General features: G+C 42.3%; 2 protein-coding genes across 2 annotated transcripts; both read right to left on the bottom strand.

The window, feature by feature from the left end:
• Positions 1–11794: 11794 nt before the first annotated feature.
• LOC136117219 (uncharacterized) lies at positions 11795–15041 on the bottom strand. The gene is made up of 5 exons (XM_065867313.2): positions 14999–15041; positions 14013–14801; positions 13395–13949; positions 12554–12806; positions 11795–11903 (listed from the first exon to the last, which is right to left on the bottom strand). The coding sequence occupies exons 1-5, from the start codon at positions 15039–15041 to the stop codon at positions 11795–11797; spliced, it is 1749 nt and encodes a 582-aa protein (XP_065723385.1).
• A 12-nt stretch (positions 15042–15053) lies between these two features.
• Positions 15054–17953, bottom strand: LOC139354725 (uncharacterized). The gene is made up of 5 exons (XM_070998962.1): positions 17789–17953; positions 17405–17707; positions 16589–17176; positions 15876–16511; positions 15054–15590 (listed from the first exon to the last, which is right to left on the bottom strand). Exons 1-5 carry the CDS (start codon positions 17951–17953, stop codon positions 15054–15056), a joined length of 2229 nt encoding a protein of 742 aa, XP_070855063.1.
• Between the last annotated feature and the right edge of the window lie 3090 nt (positions 17954–21043).

Here is a 21043-nt window from a genome sequence, read left to right as displayed (position 1 = left end):
AATTACTAAAAAAATATCTAAATCCTTCAGTCATAAATGGAATATTTACAACGGAAGAAATAATGGGAGAAATACAAAGAATTTATCCGGAACATTTTAGATCTTTTAAAATCAGGTTCACACAGAATAAAGTAGAAGACGTAACAAACGAAAATGATCAAGAAGAAATTATATTAGAAACCCATAACAGAGCCCAGTGGCGGATCTAGGGGGGGGCGAAAGGGGCAAGCGCCCCGGGCGCCAAGTCTAAGAGGCGCTAAATCGAGTCCGACTAGCAATATATGTTTCGAGAATTCATATTTTCCTATCGAAAATGAAGTAGCAGCATCACTCGACTACAATGATATTATTGCTGAATTTGCGGCAATCAAGGCCAGAAAAGTTATATTCTAAAAGTAATATTTTTTTGTCTTGCAAAAACACAAATAATAATGTTTTTTCTGTTGTAACTGACAAAAGAATCGATATGAAATACAATTCTTCAAACATATAAGCTTTTAATAATTAATAACCTATTTACACTTTAAATACTCCTAATGTTATTCGTACAGCAAATAGGGAGGGGGCGGAATTTTTCGCTTTGCCCCGGGCGCCAGCAACCCTAGATCCGCCACTGACAGAGCCCACAGAAATTCAGAAGAAAATAAAATTCAGCTTGCAGAAAAATATTACTTTCCTAAAATGAAACAAAAAGTAACAAATTTATTTAAACAATGCAAAGTGTGTAAAGAAGGAAAATACGATAGATACCCACCTAACCCAGAAATTACAGAAACTCCAATTCCTGAATACCCAGGACATGTAATTCACATTGACATTTTTGCCACAGAAAGAAAATTAGTTTTGACCGCAATAGACAAATTTTCAAAATTAGCACAGGCAAAAATTATCAAATCTAAATCAACAGAAGACATTAAAAAACAGCTACACGATATTCTATTTTACTACGGTGTACCGAAATACGTTGTAATGGATAATGAAAAATCTTTTAACTCAGCAACTATTAATTTTATTATGAAAGATCAATTAAAAATTACCATTTTTAGAGCCCCACCATATAAAAGTTCAGTTAACGGTCAGATAGAAAGGTTTCATTCCACTCTTTTTGAAATAATGCGATGCATTAAGACAAAACATATTTACAATACTTTTGAAGAACTATTAAATAGAGCCGTTTACGAATATAATTACACAATCCACTCCGTTACAAAATAACGACCGTTAGAAATATTTTTTGGAAGAAACGTTACTACTGATCCAGAACAATATGAAAAAAGCAGACGCGATAATATAGAAAACCTCCAAGAAAAACAAAAAATTGACCTCGAAAACCACAACAAAAAAAGAAAAGAAATAAAAACTTATTTACCAGGGCAAGAAATTTTTGTTAAACAAAATACAAGATTAGGATCAAAACTATCTCCACGCTTTAAAAAAGAAATTGTCAAAGAAAATAGAAATACAAACGTAGTTACTGAAGCGGGAAAGATTGTTCACAAAAGTAATATTAAAGGAGATTAGGTCCGACACTCCGTAGGGACATTTTTTTGTAGGGAAATTTTTTTGTCCATCTTTGTCCGAAATTAAAAAAAAAAAAAAAACCCATTACCCATAATAATAATGGAAATTTTTTTTATTACAGGATGTTGTTCCTAACAATATAATTACCGTTGGTAACCGCGACCACCGACATAACAAACTATACTGACGCTCATACCATAACAATCTACAAAGGAATATGGAAACTACAAATATCATCAATAAAACTTATCCATTTAATTAATCTAAGCCACCTCGAAAATGAATTACTTCAAATAAGGGAACACACACAAACCAGATTAAAAAATAGCTATCACTACCATACTCTAACACACGAAATAATACAACCACTTAAGCACTTAGTACACTTACGTTATAACCAAAAAAACGCCAAACCAGATCAATAAATATGATCGGCTCAGCCTGGAAATACATCGCAGGTAGTCCAGATCATGAAGATTTAGTAATGATAGAAGAAAGTTTAAACAATCTAGCAATAAATAACAATGAGCAAATAATAATTAATAACCAACTTCAGGACAGAATTAATAACTTAACCACAATTTCGAACATGTTAGCAAACACTATTCAGAATGACAATCGTTTTGGTAATGAAATTGCATCAAATTTACAAAATCAAGTTAGACTAAAAAAAGAAGAAATAGGAAACATTAAATTCGCAATACAATGGGCCAAAATTAACGTAATAAATACCCTATTATTAAATGAATTCGAGTTAATTGAAATAAACAAGATATTCCAAAGAAATAATATCTCCTCCTTTTCCATTGAAGGAATGTTAGAATTTGTTGATGTGTCTGTCTTACAAAAAATTCCCGAACTTGAACCATGCAACTACGAAAATTTTGTAATTAAACCTGTTATTAAGAACCGATCAGTAGTACATTTAGATATTAACGAAATTTTTGTATCAAACAATAAAATATTAGACTTACCCAAAAATTGTAAAGCATCCAACCTCATAAAAATTTGTAAGCAAGAAAACACAATAGACCTAAGAGAATTGAAGTGTATTTCTAAATTAGTTCAGGGAAAGGAATCGCTGTGTGACTATAGTAACTCGGACCACATAGAGGCAATAGAAGAACTAGACGATGGCGTAATACTTCTCAACGACTTTGACGGAAATGTAATTGCAGACAACACTACTCGCAACCTAAAAGGCACCTTCATAATTCATTTTTTTAACGATACCATAAATATAAACGGAAAGAACTACACAAATAAGGAAAAAACAATAACAAGATCTGAAATACCACGAATCCAGATAACACCAATAGAAGCCGAGCGTCTACAAATTCTGTCCTTAGAAGCCTTAAAAGCCCTACACATAAAAAATAAGAGACACCTACAAATATTAGAAAGCGATACGACCCTAAACCGAATCACAATTATCACTTTAGCATGTGTCATTGTTCTTGTTTTAATCACATTTAGAACCTGTTTCCAAAGAAAAGAAAAAGTAATTTTACAAGTTCAGGAAATACTTCGCGAAGTTCTGAATAACAAGACCAACACCATATCAACCACTAAAACAATAATACCTGAATTCAATAACATCCCATATTTCTAACTCCTCTTGAGGACAAGAAGGATTTTGAGGAGGGAGAGTTAACAACAGCAATATTTCCGCATATTTTTCTCCGAAAATATTGCAACATTGTCAAGCACAAAGTTGCAGCCCAAGTTCAATAACATAAAGTTCAATAACATAAAGTTCAATAACATAAACACGAGCATCCGGTCAGCCGCAACTAAGTACGGAATACGAATTCTGCAGACCCTGCAGATTCTGCAACCAAGCAATTTTGTCAACGCTACCAACACCGCTGCCAGCGCCGCTGCCGCCGAAGCCAACGTCGCTGCCCCAACCTACAGCTTTAAATAGGGATCGCTATGTAGAGTAGAGTAGTTCCGATTTGTATCTCGAATAAATAAGACATCTTAATCCAATTTTTGAAGTTTTAATTATTTGGAAATTAACTTATATGAGCTCGCCATTTTCTAAGTATAGAAGCGTCAAGCAGTACGCTAGCGTTTCAGGGTCAGATAGTGAAGAACTCCTTCGAGCTTCCACTCCGAAAAACACGCGTAGGAACCCCCCAGCGGGCGAAAGGGTAGACCTCATGGATCCTGAACAACTTAGAGGAGTAGTGCAGGCGGCTATTGACAACGCCCTGGCCGGACAGGCCGCCGCAAATTTACAAAAAGAACGGGAGTTCAGACAAGTAATCGATGCATTGACCAGCCAAGTGGCAGAATTGCGCACTGCGCCCACGACGTCCCGAAGTTCGGCCCCAACGCCAGAAATTAAGGTTTATGCAGCCATAGAAATTAGGGACACAGTTCAATGCAGCGAGCCCCTGTTTCGTGGAGGCAAGCCGCCACCGCTGCCTACCACATATTTAGACGATACAATGGTAGTTCACGCCATTATCAGGCAGTGATTATAATAAGAAGTAAAATAAGAGGACCTGCTGATGCAGTGTTGTCCTCCTTCAGCACAATTTTAAATTTTGACGCGATCATAGATCGTTTGGATTTCACTTACAGTGACAAACGGCAGATCCACGTCATTGAACAGGAGATGGGCACCCTCAGACAGGGAAGCCTCACTCTCCTGCAATATTACGATGAGGTTGAGAAAAAACTCACCTTACTCACAAATAAAGCCACGATGTCGTACGAGACATCGGCGGCAAGAATTCTGTGTGATAAATTCCGGGACGATGCGCTCCGGGTATTTATTTCGGGCCTTAGACGCAGCCTATCTGATGTCCTCTTCTCGGCAAAGCCGAAGGACATGCCAACTGCGTTGGCATTAGCGCAAGAAGTGGAATCAAACCACGAAAGGTACACGTTCGCAACATCGTTTGCAAAGAGTCTAGAGGATAGGGACCGTAAGACGAGTCCAAAGGAGCAAAGGCGCCAGCAGGATAGAAATTTTTCCCAAACAGACCCCCAGTTTGGTATTAATAAAAATCCCCATTATACCAAACAAGTTAAAGCGCAGGTACATTCTGACCCGCGCAATAAAAGATTGCAGAGTAGACCGGAGCCGATGGAAGTCGACCCCTCTGCAAAGGTTTGCATTCCTGCCCAAGCTCCACCCTATCAGAATAGGAGACCGGCAACGTCCTAGCGCACAGGCGCCCCTAGAAAACAGCAGAGGGTAAACCACGTCATCCAAAGCTCAGATCAGGAAGGGAAATCTTACGCCAGCACTGCGTCCAGCGCAATAGCAGAGATCAACGATGATGCTATTTGCGAATACGATTCAGACGTAGTCCATTTTTTAGGGGAAAATCCCTGCTGCCCGTCATCAGACGAAGAGTAGCGGGGATAAATATGAAACTGCTTATTGACACGGGCGCCTCGAAAAATTTCATCCGACCGTTCGAAGGATTCACTCAATTCACGGCAACACCACAATCACGAAGAAATGCTTCGTGTCACTTTTCGATTTGAAGGCCACCTTCATCTTACCCGACTTATCTTCTTTTGATGCAATCGTAGACCTCCGGCCACATCAAATGGGGCAACAAAGAGGAGAAAATTGATTTTCACTCGTGCCCTGATGTCAATTTCATCGAAGTGGATTGCTCAGATGCGCCACCTTTGGTCAGAAAGACATTTTTAACAATGCTCCACGACAGGAAAAAAGCCTTTGCGGACCCCAATGAGGCTTTACCTTACAGCACATCGGTGGTAGCCACCATCAGAACTGTTGATGAGGAGCCCATTCATGCCAAACTCTACCCATACCCAATGGGCGCAGCCGATTTCGTTAATGGCGAGATTCAAGAGCTGCTAAAAAATGGCATAATCCAGAAGTCGAGATCCCCCTACAATAACCCGATATGGGTTGTAGACAAAGAGGGCACCGACGAAACGGGCGGCCGTAATATGCGACTCGTATTGGACTTTCGCAAATTGAACGAGAGACAATACCTGATCGCTATCCCATGCCAAATATCTCTATGATACTAGGGAATTTAGGCAGAGCGAAATACTTCACTACGCTCGGTTTAAAATCTGGCTACCACCAAATAACGCTGGCAGAACGCGACCGTGAAAAGACTTCCTTTTCCGTAAATGGAGGAAAGTACGAGTTTCGCAGAATGCCATTTGGACTAAAAAATGCTGCCAGCATTTTCCAAAGAACTATAGACGACATACTGCGAGAGCAGATAGGCAAATTTTGCTATGTTTATGTCGATGGCGTTATCGTTTTCTCAGAAGACGAAAACTCTCACATCCAGCAAGTAGATTGGATTCTCAAAAGCCTTTACGATGCTAATATGAGGGTATCAACTGAAAAATCTAAATTCTTCAAAAAAAGCGTTAGCTTCTTGGGTTTTATAGTCACCAGCAACGGGGCTACCACTGACCCAGAAAAAACCAAGGCCATTCAGGAATTCCCTGAACCCAAAAACGTGTTCGAAGTGAGATCATTCCTTGGCCTGGCCAGATACTATAGATGCGTTATTAAAGATTTTGCGTCCATAGCTCGGCCCATTTCAGACATCCTGAAAGGGGAATTCGGTAGTGTCAGCAGACACAGGTCGAAAAATATCCAGGTGCAGTTCAGCGAGCCGCAACGGCTAGCTTTTCACAAGCCTCAAAACCTCATTGCGGATGCCCTCTCAAGACAGCAACTTAACGTTCTGGGAGAGGAAGAAGCTTTTTCAAGTGCGGCCACGATTCACAGTTAGCTGTCACTGACCCACACAATTGAGGCAACGGATAAGCCCTTGAATTGCTTCCAAAACCAGATAACTCTGGAGGAAGCTCGCTTTCCGCAAAAACGCAGCTTGGTCCTCTTTGGAAACAAGAGACGGCATGCGATCAGCTTCTCCTGCAAAGAGTCATTACTCAATGAGCTCGCAGATTTAATTGTTCCTAAGGGCGTAAACGCCATCCATTGCGATTTGCACACACTCGCAATGATACAGGACCAACTGGTACGCCAATTTCCAGCCACAAAATTTTGGTATTGTAAAACTCGTGTAACGGACATTTTTGCAGTCCCGGAGAGACGAGAAATTCTGTCCACTGAACACAACAGGGCTCACAGGTCGGCCCAAGAAAATGTAAAGCAGGTACTCTCCGAGTACTACTTCCCGAAAATGGCCAAGCTAGCTAGCGAAATCGTCGCTAACTGCAAAACATTTGCTAAAGCTAATTATGACAGGCATCCTAAAAAGCAGGAGCTTGGGGAAACACCAATCCCGTCCCAGGTTGGGGAAATATTACACATTGACATCTTCTCAACGGATAAAAAATATTTTCTTACATCCATTGACAAATTCTCAAAATTTGAGATGGTCCAGCCAATCCCCTCTAGAACCATAGAGGACATTAAACCAGCACTGTTACAACTCTTGAATGTTTTTCCGAAAGCCAAGGTTATATATTGTGACAACGAACCATCGTTGAATTCGCACACCATTTTGTCCATGCTGGAAAACCATTTCGGCGTGAGCATCTCGAATGCACCGCCCCTCCACAGTGTCTCAAACGGACAAGTGGAACGTTTCCACAGCACTCTAGTAGAGCTTGCTAGATGCCTTAAAATTGATAAAGGCATCAGTGACACCGTCGAGCGGGAGGAATTCGCATTCGTTTGACATTCAGCGAACCTTATAGAGTTCAGGCGCGTAGTAGAAGAAACAGAAAATATGAGCGATATGTTCCCCCAGTCACACATGAAAATACTTTTGAATGTGGACACAGCTCACATTCGCGACCTGCTCCTCTCGTTAGGCGTGCACCACAGGGTAGCCAGGAGTTTAGACTTTTTAGGATCAATGTTAAAAGTCGTAGCAGGAACTCCGGACGCCGGGAATTTAGAAAGAATTAAATTCACAGAAACACAATTAATCAATTCAAACAATAGACAAATAGAAATAAATACCTGAATACAAAGTCAAATTAATGAAATAACGTCAACCGTAAATCAAATCCTGAAAGTGGCAAAGAGTTCACAAGTGGACACTGGCCATCTATATGAAACATTGCTCTCCAGAAACCGAATGTTAACAATGGAACTTCAAAATTTAATGATGGCAATCTCGCTTGCTAAAGTAAACACAGACAGCCCAAACATATTAGATCACGCAGACCTAGAAAGTTTTTGGATGGAGGAGCCCACCGACACTCCTATAAAGGATATTTTGTCCGTAGCGTCCGTGAAAATTCTCCAGTCTGTTAACATATTGCACTTCATTATTAAATTCCCAAAAATTAAATTAGCATGTAAGAAGATTACAATGTTCCCGGTAGCACATAATAAAGTGATGCTAAGGTTAGTGGATAATATAATAGCAGAATGCAACGGGGAAATGTATGCGATCCAGAATTGCTTCACAACACCAGGAGTCACTTTCTGCCGACTATCAGGGAAGACCACATGCGCCCGAGAACTCCATGCAGGTGGAGTTGCGCACTACGAGACCCAACCAAGCGATTTACATCCGATCACTTATGTCGATGAGGGAATTATGATCATCAATGATCAATCAGCACAGGTACGAGTAGACAACGGAACAAGCGTCTGGATACACGGGACGCATCTCGTCACCTTTAGTGAGCGCGTCACAGTAAACGAAACCCTGGTTTTAAGCCAAAACTCCGCCCGTGCATAGCCGGCAAACACAGCATATTTGCGTGGCCGCTATGAATTTCATTTTTGTCAACTTTAAGTTTAGTTCGCTTCAAGCTCTATACGAATAAAGGACACAAGTTCTATAGCATTGCAAAACTCCGGCAACCGCCGTTAAATATCTCTTATTATTTTGCACTGACTGAGTCTCTAGGCCAGCAGGCGAAGGGGGCAGTTACCTCCCAACGTAAGTCAACCTAATCAGCAATTGTGAAGGTATAGCCACCCGGCTCTGACTGCAGCGGGGGATCCCCGATCTCCACATACGAGAACCAAGTTAAGGCCCCCTACTCCCCCGCACTACCAAGCGGGCTTCAGCAGGTGCGACTAGCGGCAAACATATTCCTCCCGCGTTTACGGGAGGCAATTACAAGCAGCAGCTTCCAGCGGCCTACCCTCACGCGTGGGTGCTAACGCATCCCCCCGCACCTACGAGAGGCAACCACAAGCTGCTGGCCGCCACTCAACTTTAACGGGCGCTCCCAGAAGCGAACGCTTCCCCCGCGCCTACAAGCGGGCATCTCCGAGAAGACCAGCGTTTCACCAGTGTGGCTGAAGAGGACCACCCTTGGCCACACACACGTATCACATATTGTTTCTCCCGCACATACGTGTGGGCTCATTGAAGAAGACAGTGCGGCCGTCGAGGACCACCTCAGGCCGCGCCCTTCAACAAGATTAATTTAGACAATAAGATATTGGAATACATCACAGCTCGAAAGTATACAGATTTTTTAATATCCGAATATATTATATCTAATGGTTCGGAACTCTCATTTGATAATATTAACATACTAAATCCATTTATTAAAATTAAACAAACTCAAATACCAGTTACGTTAATATTAATCATATTCACATTTATATATTTAATTATTATGGTTATAATCAAATTCAGAAAATTTGTAATATTGAACCAGAAAGCAAAATTTCCGATAATGAAATAAATAATATCCCCGACAATGAAAATACCCTAGACGAAAATATTATTGTCGAATTAACCAATCAATTACATTCAATATACCCATCAGTTCCAATGAATCGGGACGATTCAATTTAGAATGGGGTGTTCACGTCAAAAGGGCGTTTAATTTCAGGAGGCAGTGTCGAGCGGCAGTTTTATCCAGATGTCTACATCTCGCGCGCTCGCACTGCCGTCCGCTCTCCCTCTCCATCTCTCCCCTAAGTCTCCGCTCTGCTCTGGAGCGCTTAAGTTAAGTTAGGCTTAAGCAGTTCATGTTTCAAAGTGTACTAATAAACACCTACGCACGACGCGTAAAAACCCAAAAGTACCCGCGTATTTTTATGCGTACCATTCAATCTTGGGGCTTCAACTATTTCAACGATCAAGCCGCACCGCCCCAACATGTGGGGAGTTATATGACACATTATTAAGGGGCACTTACCCAATTCATAAACAACTTTGAGCCGAGAACTAATTTCCAAATAACTCTGACAGACTCGAGATAAATTCGTGGTTAGCTATTTATGTCAACCAGGCCTCCAAATCATTCCCACCCAGATCAATTTCACGCAGTCCCAATCAAACCGATATTGTAAACAATCGGAGTCCCAAACGAGCCCTGAGTCCGCTAACGTAAGCAAAAGATCCCCAAAGCGAGCCCCGAGTCCGCTAACGTAAACAAAAAGATCCCCAAAACGGTCCCTAAACTCCGCTAATGTAAAAACCAACTTCCGGCAAAGATTGGACTTCAAATTTAATTGGTATTCACTTTATCAATTTTTGGGGATAAAATCTCTTAAGCCGAGGTTTGATTTTTGATCATTGAACTAGAGCAGCCAGTCCGTTTTTGAGATCCGAATCGAGCAGTAGAACAAATCGAGAAAAAGTATAAGAGCAGTGAATAAAATAAGTTCGACCTATTGAAAATTTGTAATAGTGAGTAAGTGATTATTAAAAAAAAAAATTTTTTTTAATTAATTCACTAGTGGGAAACTTAATTTGCATATCTTGTGTTTATTAGAAGTCTACATGGATTTTGAAGACGGGAGTGAAAAAAGTCCTGAAACTATTTTTTTTAGCATTTGTTTTTGATTAAACATAGAAATGCAGTTTCAGTTTGAGAATAACAAAATTAGTTTGTAATATGGTATTAGTTATGCCCTTTGATTGAAATGTGTTAAAGCTGTTAAAAGATATCAGTGGGTATTATAAATAACTTGTGTTTACACGCTTCTCATTTCCCCCCGTAAGCTGCAAATGCATTATGTATACACACACGCACGCATATTTTGTTTTCAGCATTCCTTTTTTAGCCTAGTACTCAGATCGGCTAAGAGTTTCACTAGTCGAAAAATCGTATTCTTTGCAGTGAGACCGAAGTCTTGAAAGTTCACTTGCAAAGCATGTAACATGGTCTTACTGTCAAGCAGCTTGGTTTGTTGCCAAACGTAAAACAAATTAATTGGACCAATTTAAAATAGAATTGTCTGCTGGTGCACAAATAAACTAAAATTAAAATAAATTAAATGTTCATCAAATGTTTTTATTTTTGTAAATTAGTAGTTTAAAGCTTCCTTCTCGTCCCACGGATGTTTCGCCATCTTTCCCGCGCCACCGCAGTCCAGCTTCGAGTCCCAATGGGCATATTGGACCTTGAGTAAGTGGGAGCCAGATTGAGAACGGGGTTGATCCGCTGATGCTGCAAAAAGTCGCCCAGCATGTTGGCAATACCTATTCCTTAGCGGGCGCCCTATTTTCCTCATCACTATAGAAGCCAGCGCGTCTTACAGCTCCGCTTAAGCTGCCAAGTAGCTGGTGGTGGTGGTATGCGGACACCAGCCCTAATGGATAGGTAGTCGGAGATCGTAATACTGGTGGTTCTGCTAAAAATATACTTCTATTAGTAGAACGTCCAGATCATACTTTCTTTGCGAGGACGCGACCGTCAGGATGTCCATGTAGAGAGCGAAGTCCCACTCGACATGTTCCTCCGGATATCCTCCAGCACTGCAACTATTCTGCGTACTTGCCCTGTTGTGGTATTGCTTCCCGTCGGTGAAATCCCACATTAATGGGCAGTAGCTTGGATTAGGCGTCTTATTTCATCTGCATTGACCTCCTGCAGTCGATTTTGGGGTTTTCCTTCCATTTTTAATTTATAGTTTCCACGCCGCGTTTGCACGAACACCGCCAAAGATTAAATTTTGTATTTTTTAAGCCGCGGCTAACGGCGTTCATCGAAATTCACTTGCTAAATCTGGTATTTTTTCTGTAATTTCCTGCTAAGAGTTTCACTAGTCGAAAAATCTTATTCTTTGCAGTGTGACCGAAGTTTTCAAAGTTCACCCGCAATGCATGTAGCATGGTCTTACTGTCAAGAAGCTGGGTTTGTTGACAAACGGAAAACAAATCAACTGGAACAAATAAAAAAAGAAAAGTCTGCTGGTGCACAAAGAAATGAACATACAAATAAAAGGAATGTTTTATTTATGTAAAGTATCTTTCCCGCCCCATCTGTAGTTCAGCTCCGAATCCCAATACGCATATTGGACCTTGAGGAAGTGGGAGTCGGATTGGGAACGGGCTTGTTCCGCCTGATGCTGCATTTAGTCGCCCAGCATCCTGGTAATGGCTGGTGATGGCTCCTCCAGCTGGCCCTTAGCAGGCGACCTTATTTCCTCCTCCCTATAGAAGCCGGTGCGTCCTCCATCTCCGCTTTAGTTGCCAAGTAGTTGGTGGAGGTGGAGTCCAGTGGTTCCTCAATGGAGAGCTCGTCGGAGACCGAGCAAAGTCCCACTCGGCATGTTCCTTCCCACTGGGATTCTCTAGTGGATCTCATCATGTTGTGACGATTCGCACCCGATCGTCAAAGTTGAGCAGAAGTCTACCCTGGGGGTCTTTCACACACTTTGTAATAAAAACTCAGAAATATGTTGAACTTCACTAGTTATATTCATTTGTATACTTCAATCTTTGACTTATTGCTAACTTTGTTTTACAAATTAGGAAATATAAAAGCTCGATTATAAACGCGACCAGCTTCTCCTTATGTCTTCTTCGTAGTGTCGTGCTGCTAACATTAGCAGCAGAAATCTAACATTCGCTGTTAAAACTGCTGTTGTCCACTGCTTCTCAGTGTCGCCAGAAAACAGCTGTCCAGCTTCTCCTAATCGACAGAAACCCGTTCATGCCGCCCCCAATACTGGACCCAGTATTCAAAGCCTTAGACCATGCTTAAACTCTGAAAAGGTTGAAGTGTGTTATGGAGTGAATGCGGGTATATTCAAAGGTGCATGGGTTGTGTACTTGGGCTAGACTCTTCAGTAAATCTTGGCAAGGGCAAACGACAAATCTTTGACACAGACCTCTTGTAAATACCCGTTGAGGTCTTAATTGTAGCTACTCGAACGAGCCCATCGGCCCCAGGATGTAAGTCGATGATTCGCCCTAATTTCCAGTCAGAAGGACCAGTTCGATCATCCTTGATGATGATCATGTCGTTACGCTGAAGATTGTCAGTTTCGTGGCGCCACTTGGGGCGCGCCTGCAGATGAGATAGCCAATCTGCACTCCATTTTCTCCAAAAGAGGCGAAACATCCTTTGACCATTCAGGAACTCTGTGTTCAATGAAGAATCCTTAAGACTAGGCTCAGGGAGTGACATCATCGAATCCCCGATTAAAAAATGTGCAGGGGTGAGAGCTTGCAAATCATCTAAGTCAGACGTTAAGGGGCATAATGGCCGAGAGTTCAAGCACGCTTCTATTTGGACGAGAATGGTAGACAGCTGCTCGTACGTCATTCGAATCCCATTAAACGATCGATAAAGATGGGTTTTAACAGCGTTTACGTTGGATTCCCAGAGTCCTCCAAAGTTTGGACTATGTGGAGGATTGAAATGCCACTGAATGTTTCGACGAGTAAGTTCAGGAACTACTGTCTCTTAAATTCCTTTATAGAATTCATTGGTCCACAGCTTTAGAGACTTGTTGGATGAGATAAAGTTGGTTCCACAGTCGCTGTATAGATGTTGACAAAAACCCCTACGTCCGATAAAGCGCTGCAGCGCCCACAGAAAATGCTGTGCCGACATTCCCGTGACTGCTTCCAAATGAATCGCTTTGCTCGCTAAGCAAATAAAAACCGCAACGTATGCTTTATAGCAAGTGTGACCTCTGAATCTGGATGACTTTATCTCAATCGCACCAGTGTAATCAACTCCAGTTGCTTCGAACGCCCGTTTGGGCGGATTGACACGGTGCGCTGGTAAATCTCCCATCAGTTGGCTTGATGGTGACGGCCGGTGTTTGAAACAGGTTACGCACTGTCGGAGAATCCTTTTTTCTGCCTGTTTACCGTTGACGATCCAGAAAACTTGATGAATTGTAGATAAAGTTAGTTGCACGCCGCCATGTAAGGTGTTGTGATGAGCGTTCCTTATAACCAAAATCGTCAAATGGTGGGCCTTTGGAAGGATTTTTGGTGTGCGTTGAGACATGGAGAGCTGCAAAGCATTCTTAAGTCTGCCTTTAACTCTCATGAGCCCCTCATCGTCGAGAAACGGTGATAGCTGGCTGAGTTTGTTGTGTTTGGATAGAAATTTGTTGGATCGTAGTCTTGATAATTCTTCCAAATAGACTTCTTGTTGAACCATCCGCACCAGTGCGAACAAAGCCTGTTGAAATTCAGATACCTGAATAGGGCCGGTGAGTCTATCCGCTTTTTTGTGACGAGTATTATAAATGAATCGTTTGACGTAGGCTGTAACGAATAAGAGTTTATTATAGGAGGAATATGATTCGATAAATGGTTGCACTTCTATACAAATGTGGGCTCCGATGTGCTTTAAGGATTGCTCTCCTGAAATAAGTTCTGATTTTGGGGACTGAACTGGATTGACTGGCCAATGCTCCTCTGAAAGATGCAGCCAATGTGGTCCGTTCCACCAAAGCGTGTGGTGTTTCAGCTGGGAAGGGGTGAGTCCGCGTGTAGCACAATCTGCTGGGTTTTCTTGCGTAAGAACATGTCTCCACTGCGATGGCGAGCTTGCCTCCAGGATTGCTCCAATTCTATTCGACACAAATGTCTTCCAACGCCTAGGGTCACCGCTGATCCAATACAGCACTATCATTGCATCCGACCAGTAGTGTACGGATATGGTGTGATGTGATGCTTGAAGTTGATTGACAATCCAATCGGCTAATTGTGTACACAGCAGGGCTTCGGATAACTCAACTCTCGGAATTGTTAGCGGCTTAACAGGTGTGACTCGACTGCGGGCGGCTACTAAGTTAACCTGCACGGAACCATCCGTACAACTAGCTCGAAGATAAGCACATGCTGCATACGCCATGGATGATCCGTCACAAAACATGTGTAGTTGCAACGTCGAGACATGCCTTAAATCGAAGCCTAACCAACGAGGGATGTGTATCTCTTCAATGTCGGGGAGGTCTTGAACGGCGAGTTGATCTGGCAATGGGTCGTCCCAATCTAATGATGCGGGGGGCTCGTCCTTGCGCTCGATACGAAAACTCCAAACTTCTTTCAACAGGATTTTCGCAGCGATGATCACTGGTGCCAGGTATCCCAACGGATCGAATAAGCGTGCTGCTGTGGATAGTATAGAACGTTTGGTGAATATAGGATTGAGAGAAAACTTAAGACTAAAACCAAAACCATCTTTGTTTGGATGCCAATACAACCCTAAAGTTTTAATGGAGTCCTTATTGTCTATCTCAAAAATGCTACTGTTAGAGAGATCTGTAGTTGGGATGCTTTCTAAGATATCTGGATGGTTGGATGCCCACTTCTTGAGCTCCATGCCTGCTGATTGCAGAGCTGCGATGACATCATTGCAAATTTTTAGAGCTCCGTCGATGGTCTCGTGTCCTGTTTGAACATCGTCCACATAGATTTCTTTTTAAGGACATGCTCGGCCAGAGGATAGCGTTCGCGCTCGTCGGACGCAAGCTGATGTATGACTCGAATTGCTGTGAAGGGTGCCGAGGCAGTGCCAAACGTTACTGTAGTCAAAAAATATTCCTTGATGAGTCCCTTTTCATCGCGCCAGAAAATTCGCTGATACTGGGCATCTTCTTCATGCATATCTATGCAGCGATACATTTTCGTTATATCGGCCACGAAGACATACCGATGGAGACGCCAGTTGAGTATAACTCCTCCAAGATCGTTTTGTAGGGCGGGACCCGTGCATAAAATATCATTCAAAGACCTCCCGTTAGACGTTTTGCACGAAGCGTCGTATACGACGCGCATCTTTGTAGTTAAACTGTCGTCTTTGATCACAGCATGATGTGGAACGGTGCACGCAGAGATTGAGAGTTGCCTTTGAGCGTTGATCCTAGTGTGTTCTTCCTCACTACCTTTTACCTCTTTTATCTGCTTTAGATCAAAGTACTCTTAAATAGTGCTGGCATACTGTTGACTGAAATCTGGCCGATGATTAAGTTTCCTTTCCAGGGCGTGGAAACGGTTTAATGCGATTTGTCTTGACCGGCCGATCACCTGTGTGGGGTCAAACAACGTTTTTAAAGGCAAACGAACTAGATATTTCCCATTCGGCTGACGGACATGAGTTTGTTGAAAATGGTCTTCACACCATTTTTCCTCTACGTTGAGTTGTCGTGTTGTGGAAACCTGATCCAATTCGAAAAACCTCTGTACCATGTTGTTTAGGTTTGCCAAATTACACCGAATGGAGATTGATGTCGTCTGGGCTGCTTCAGCTGGTCCAAAAACTATCCAGCCCAGCTGTGTGTTTTGTGCAATTGGTTCTGCAACCGTCCCTTTGCGTATGTCCGGAAGCATTAATTGCGGGATAATGTCGACACCGATAAGTAGGTCAAAGCGACCCGACTTGATGAAATTAGGATCTGCAAAGGATAACCCTTGGATAATGTTTACATTTTGTTTTGGTAAATGATCTGTTGATGACCGAAGGATGAAGGCTGAGGATACGTAGGCATTAAAATCCGATCCTGAACATGAGATTATGGTGAAGTCGGTGCTGTGCCTGCACTGATTATGCGACGTATTACCAATTCCCGTGATCTCAGCTCGAACAGGATGCCGTTTGAGTCTAAGCGCTTGAACGATGTTTTCCGTGATGAGGGTGCCTTCCGAGCCATGGTCGATGAGAGCTCGAACTAAAGCTGACTGCCCAGTGGAGTTATTTACGATCCAAACCAGTGCAGTAGCAAGAAGGGTCGTTGAGTTCAGATGGGAGGCAATTGCGCTGAAGAGTTGCGTTGATGGTGCATTTTGTACAGCGGCTGCGCTCCGACCAGAGTCTGAAGCATGCTGTCGGGATACTTCAGGAGTCAATGAAGAACTTTGTTGAGCATTCGGGAAATGTAACAAAGTGTGGTGCCGTTGACCACATTGCGAGAAGTTTCGGTGCTGCATTGACTGAGAGAATGGGAAGCACTAAGGCAGTTGATGCATGCCTTCGAGCGGTCGACTATAACCTTTCGCGCGAAACAATCCTTGGCAAGGAAGTCCGGGCACCGTCTTAGAACGTGATTCTGTTGGCAGAGCGAGCACCTGATGGATCCAGACTCAAGAGTACTGTGGAAGCTGTGTCCCCTAACAGTGGAGTTTCCCGATGGTCTGGTTGTCTGGCGATGGTTGGTCGATTGTATAGATGATCTAACTGGAACGGCTGGTTTCCTACTCTCAATTAGGTCGATGCTGACCAATCGATTGTGAAGAAACACCTCCAGCTTTGTGAAGGTGGGGATTTCCACGTTGTTGCCCAGGGAATGTTCCCAGGCCTGTGTTGTGCCTATAGGCAGCTTTGTGAGTAAGTGATGTACCAACCAATGATCACAGGAATCAATGGCAATGTGTAGTCGTCGGAATTCACTAATACATACATTTGCCAAGTTTAACAAATTCCTAAGGTCCACCGCGATCTCCTTGGACAGTGGCTCGATTCCGTACAGTGCATTCATATTGTACATGAACTGCAGTCGAGGGTTGTTGTATCGTTTTACCACAAGGTTCCATGCCACTGAATAGTTGGTTTCTGTTAATGCCATATGGTTTATATCCTAGTCTCGTCCGTGCGGTAGTGCTTGCTTCAAGAAATGAAATTTTTGAATGTTTGAAAGAAATTGATTTTCATGTATTAGCTGCGTAAAGCTGTCATAAAAAGATGGCCAATCTGCAAAATTTCCTGAAAAGTGGGGTACGGGCAATTTGGGCAGCTGAATTGTGGAAACAGGAATGGGCACAAGGGTGTTGTTTATGGATCCAGACTCAAGAGTACTGTGGAAGCTGTGTCCCCTAACAGTGGAGTTTCCCGATGGTCTGGTTGTCTGGCGATGGTTGGTCGATTGTATAGATGATCTAACTGGAACGGCTGGTTTCCTACTCTCAATTAGGTCGATGCTGACCAATCGATTGTGAAGAAACACCTCCAGCTTTGTGAAGGTGGGGATTTCCACGTTGTTGCCCAGGGAATGTTCCCAGGCCTGTGTTGTGCTGATAGGCAGCTTTGTGAGTAAGTGATGTACCAACCAATGATCACAGGAATCAATTGCAATGTGTAGTCGTCGGAATTCACTAATACATACATTTGCCAAGTTTAACAAATTCCTAAGGTCCACCGCGATCTCCTTGGACAGTGGCTCGCTTCCGTACAGTGCATTCATATTGTACATGAACTGCAGTCGAGGGTTGTTGTATCGTTTTACCACAAGGTTCCATGCCACTGAATAGTTGGTTTCTGTTAATGCCATATGGTTTATATCCTAGTCTCGTCCGTGCGGTAGTGCTTGCTTCAAGAAATGAAATTTTTGAATGTTTGAAAGAGATTGATTTTCATGTATTAGCTGCGTAAAGCTGTCATAAAAGGATGGCCAATCTGCAAAATTTCCTGAAAAGTGGGGTACGGGCAATTTGGGCAGCTGAATTGTGGAAACAGGAATGGGCACAAGGGTGTTGTTTATGGATTGATCACCTGATACCTGTATTGGGACTGGAAACCTGGTTTCGTATTCATCGGCGAAAGAACAATAAATGTGACTGTATGCTTGCTCAAAATTGTCTTCAACAGCATCCGCAAAATATGGATGCGATCGTGGACATTGCTGTAAAATGAGCGCTTGATGATTTGTGTAAAATTGTTTTGAAAGCTCGTTGAGCTTGTTGAGGCGAAACTCATAGTAGGATTTAGTTTTCTTTATTTGACCGTCCTTTTTAGCATTTTTAATTAGTTGGGTCAACCTGGAAGATAAGTCCATCTGCATTGCGTACATGTCTGCAAAAGGCTCGACCACAGCCAAAGGTGCCGAGCTCTGTTGTGCCAAATCACTACCATTACTTTCATTTTTACCCATTTAAATGTTTTCCTATTGCACTCTGCTTTGAAAAACCACGCACAAATACTCTCACAAACACACTCACCTGTTTCAGTCGTTCCGCTCGTGTTGCGATCAAGCTTTGAAGGAAGGGGACGGCAAACTTCACGAGACTAGTGTGTCGCATGAGATGGCAATAGGCATGGGTTGAATCCGCTGTTCTCCTCGACTTCTTGATTCCTCCGTTATTCGAGGCTCCCTTATGGCGATGTACGTGGCAAAGGTTGCGTAACTTTGCTGGTTTAAATTAATAATAGATTTGCAAACAAGATTGAAGTATGTTTACAAATATTGGAAGCTGATGAAGTTATGAGTGTATGTTCCCCTCATGGGCCACCAAAATGTTGTGACGATTCGCACCCGATCGTCAAAGTTGAGCAGAAGTCTACTCTGGGGGTCTTTCACACACTTTGTAATAAAAACTCAGAAATATGTTGAACTTCACTAGTTATATTCATTTGTATACTTTCAATCTTTGACTTATTGCTAACTTTGTTTTACAAATTAGGAAATATAAAAGCTCGATTATAAACGCGACCAGCTTCTCCTTATGTCTTCTTCGTAGTGTCGTGCTGCTAACATTAGCAGCAGAAATCTAACATTCGCTGTTAAAACTGCTGTTGTCCACTGCTTCTCAGAGTCGCCAGAAAACAGCTGTCCAGCTTCTCCTAATCGACAGAAACACCCGTTCACATCACCTCTAGCACTTTAACTATTCTGCAGATTTGCCCTGTTGTGGTATTGCTTCCTGTACGTGAAACCCCACAATAATGGCCAACAGCATGGATTAGGCGCCCTTTTTCATCTGCACAGACCTCCTTTAGGCGTTTTTAGGGTTTTCCTTCCATTTTTAATTTTAAAATTCCACACCGGTTTTCCACGAACACCGCCAAAGATTAAATTTCTTATTCTTTGCGCCGCGGCTAACGGCGCTTATCGAAACTCACTCGCTAAATCTGGTATTTTTTCCGGTATTTCCTTAGCTCATCTCAGTACCGCGCTGAAAAACAGACCCGACGAAAAGCGTTATCCGCGTATTCGCCTCTCGCTCACTCCTATGGTTAGCTCGCGGTTTTCGTCGATGTGAGTACTAAACTTATCTGAGTACCGCGCTGAAAAACAGACCCGACGAAACGTGCTAGCCGCGTATTTGCCTCTCGCTCACTCCTATGGCTAGCTCGCGGTTTTCGTCGATGTGAGTACTAGGCTTTACATTAGTTTTCCTTGTTAAACTAAACGCCGTTTTAAAAACACCTTTTAAATAGTACATGTGGTTTTTTGTTAGTATGCGGACATACTTAACGGCCTGGCTATTTCCATATGCCGGAGAGCGAGACAGAAAGATGTTGAGGCCATGACGGCAAACGTAACGAAAAAATTCACTGCTCTAGACAATTATACAAAATAAAAACTAATCAAATCATCGAAAAAAAATCATCATCAAAAAAACAATTGAAATAAAAAAACAGTCTAAAGGGCAATCCCTCGCCAAATAAAAAAAAAGTTACAAAGAAGGAAGACCCAAAAATTAAAAATGTAAAAAACAAAAAAGTGAAGGAATCCAACCCGACAGGTTCATCAATCAAGAGAAGGACGACCCCAAAATAGGATAATCTGGCAACAGGAAGACAAACAGAGAAGACGATTGGTGAGTGATACGTTTTTTTTATTATTTAAGAATTCTGTATAGAGGAAATAAAAAACATAGTGAAAGAAATAACTTCTGCTTTTGAGAAAATTCTTAAAACGAATTCTTCAAAACCTTTAACCAGCCAGGCTGGTACAAATAAAACAAGGAAAAAAGCTATAATCGAGTACCACGACTATCAGATACCCGTTACTCAGCTAAATGGAGATATGCAAGAAGCAAAGCGAGATTAAAATGCGCCACCTACCGGCGGTAGACAGCTTTAAGCGTTATGGACGTTGGAGTGGGCGTGGCAAATTTTTGGATCAATCGATAGGTATTGACGAGACCAATACGTTTCAGTTAAAATTTTTTATCTAGCATGAAAATTGTGTCACAGGTTTGGGCGGTTTGTGGGCGTTAAAGTGGGCGTGCCAAACTTTTTTTAGGTCAATCGATAGGTATTGATAAGAACAATACGTTTCAGTTAAAATTTTTATTCTAGCGTCAAATCTGTAGGAGCCGCAGTTTTGGGCGGTTTGTGGGCGTTAGAGTGGGTGTCGCACTCTGCTGAAACAAACTTGCGCTGCGTAAGAAGCTCAGGAATCTGCACGCCAAATCTCAATAGCCTAGCTCCTATAGTTTCCTAGATCTCAGCGTTCATCCGGACAGACAGACGGACAGACGGACATGGTTATATCGACTCGGCTAGTAATCCTGATCAAGAATATATATACTTAATGGTGTCGGAAACGCTTCCTTCTGCCTGTTACATACTTTCCGACGAATCTAGTATACCCTTTTACTCTACGAGTAACGGGTATAAAAAGACTACATATAAT

This window comes from Drosophila suzukii, unplaced genomic scaffold (assembly GCF_043229965.1).
Source record: "Drosophila suzukii unplaced genomic scaffold, CBGP_Dsuzu_IsoJpt1.0 scf_17, whole genome shotgun sequence".
Taxonomy (NCBI): Eukaryota; Metazoa; Arthropoda; class Insecta; order Diptera; family Drosophilidae; genus Drosophila; species Drosophila suzukii.
This window is presented reverse-complemented; position numbering and strand designations above follow the sequence as displayed.